Source organism: Schistosoma mansoni (assembly GCF_000237925.1).
Source record: "Schistosoma mansoni, WGS project CABG00000000 data, supercontig 1938, strain Puerto Rico, whole genome shotgun sequence".
Lineage (NCBI taxonomy): Eukaryota > Metazoa > Platyhelminthes > Trematoda > Strigeidida > Schistosomatidae > Schistosoma > Schistosoma mansoni.
In genome coordinates, this window is record NW_017386743.1 from 825 (window position 1) to 2,143 (window position 1,319).

The 1,319-nt window shown below is 29.9% G+C and overlaps 1 protein-coding gene across 1 annotated transcript; it reads left to right on the forward strand.

Annotated features, from left to right (window-relative positions):
- Positions 1-708: 708 nt before the first annotated feature.
- Positions 709-1,047, forward strand: Smp_206260 (unnamed protein product; the record flags this gene model as incomplete). Its single annotated transcript, XM_018794597.1, has 1 exon — positions 709-1,047. The coding sequence occupies one exon, from the start codon at positions 709-711 to the stop codon at positions 1,045-1,047; it is 339 nt and encodes a 112-aa protein (XP_018644827.1).
- Between the last annotated feature and the right edge of the window lie 272 nt (positions 1,048-1,319).

Here is a 1,319-nt window from a genome sequence, read left to right on the forward strand (position 1 = left end):
GTACTATTCGCTTGAAATGCCATAGCGTTATCAACTTAGCTATTGAGTCCTGATAGCTACTAGCTTTTACAATGAGGTGTTAAGTTCGCTTTTTATTGGTTGTTAGAATATTCCCACCGACAGCCATTGATCAGTCCCGGAGTGAACATCAACTCTGGTATGCATGTCTCAAATAGGACGAAATATGCAACCTGGATTCCATTGCTAACCACCATCTATCTTTGTTATTATACGTCATTAACCCGACTAGATGATGTATAATGTAACAAATACGAGTGCATTTTGTGTGTGAATAAAAATATTTCTTTTGTAATATATTAATGAAATTACAAAACATTTTAATATCAAAGTACTGCTGAAACTCTAAATAGCAAATGTTTCAATAACATATTAAATTTATATTTTATCATCAATAATGCAATTTATTTATTTATGATTATTTATTTAATTTATTCGATCATTTTTAAATAGCAAGTAATGAATCAACTAGATCTAAATCGAGATGGTTATATTACTCTTGATGAATTTAAAACAGCTTTAGGATTGAATAAAGAACCTGCAGCCGAGTAAGTCTTCTTTTTTTTAAATATTTATTTGTAAACTCATAAATTTCTAACAAATTGTTATATCCCGAAGAGAATTATTAATGAATCGTGACCGATAAGGATTTGATGAGGAACGATCTTCACGTTCAGTAGATCGAGAACGATGTCTTTGGTTATGAGCTTTATTTTGACCCATAGATTATTGCTGTACGATTCACCATTCCTGAGTTATACACAGTCTATTAATTACTGTTCCCTCTATTCACAGCCACATTTGACTAAATCTTGTAGAAATATTGTTTTCTTTTATATGGTACGATGTGATCAGTTTGATTGGTACATAAACCCAATATGTTTGAGAATGATTATTCATATTGCGGAGGCTGTTATTGATGTTCTGGACTTAACTGGCTGGGCTAGGCAGAAAGCAGGACTGGTCATACGGTTTTCGTGTATCATTACTCACTGCTCTCTGATAGGTGGTCTTATCACTTCATATTAAACAGGATACGTACGCGAGCAATCGATATAACACAAATGAAGTGAAATTACTTTTAAAATTGTACAAAAAGTTTATAAAATAATTAATATGAAATGTAATATTTACTTAGAAGAAATCAACTAGAAAATTCACTGAATACATTGAATAAATTAATATATTCAAAGAATAACTTCCATAAGATTTATTAAACATTGTAATTAAAGAAAATTGAAAATAAAAATGACTTTTATTTTTTAACCAAGACATAAAGTTAATTAAACATCTAATGTTGA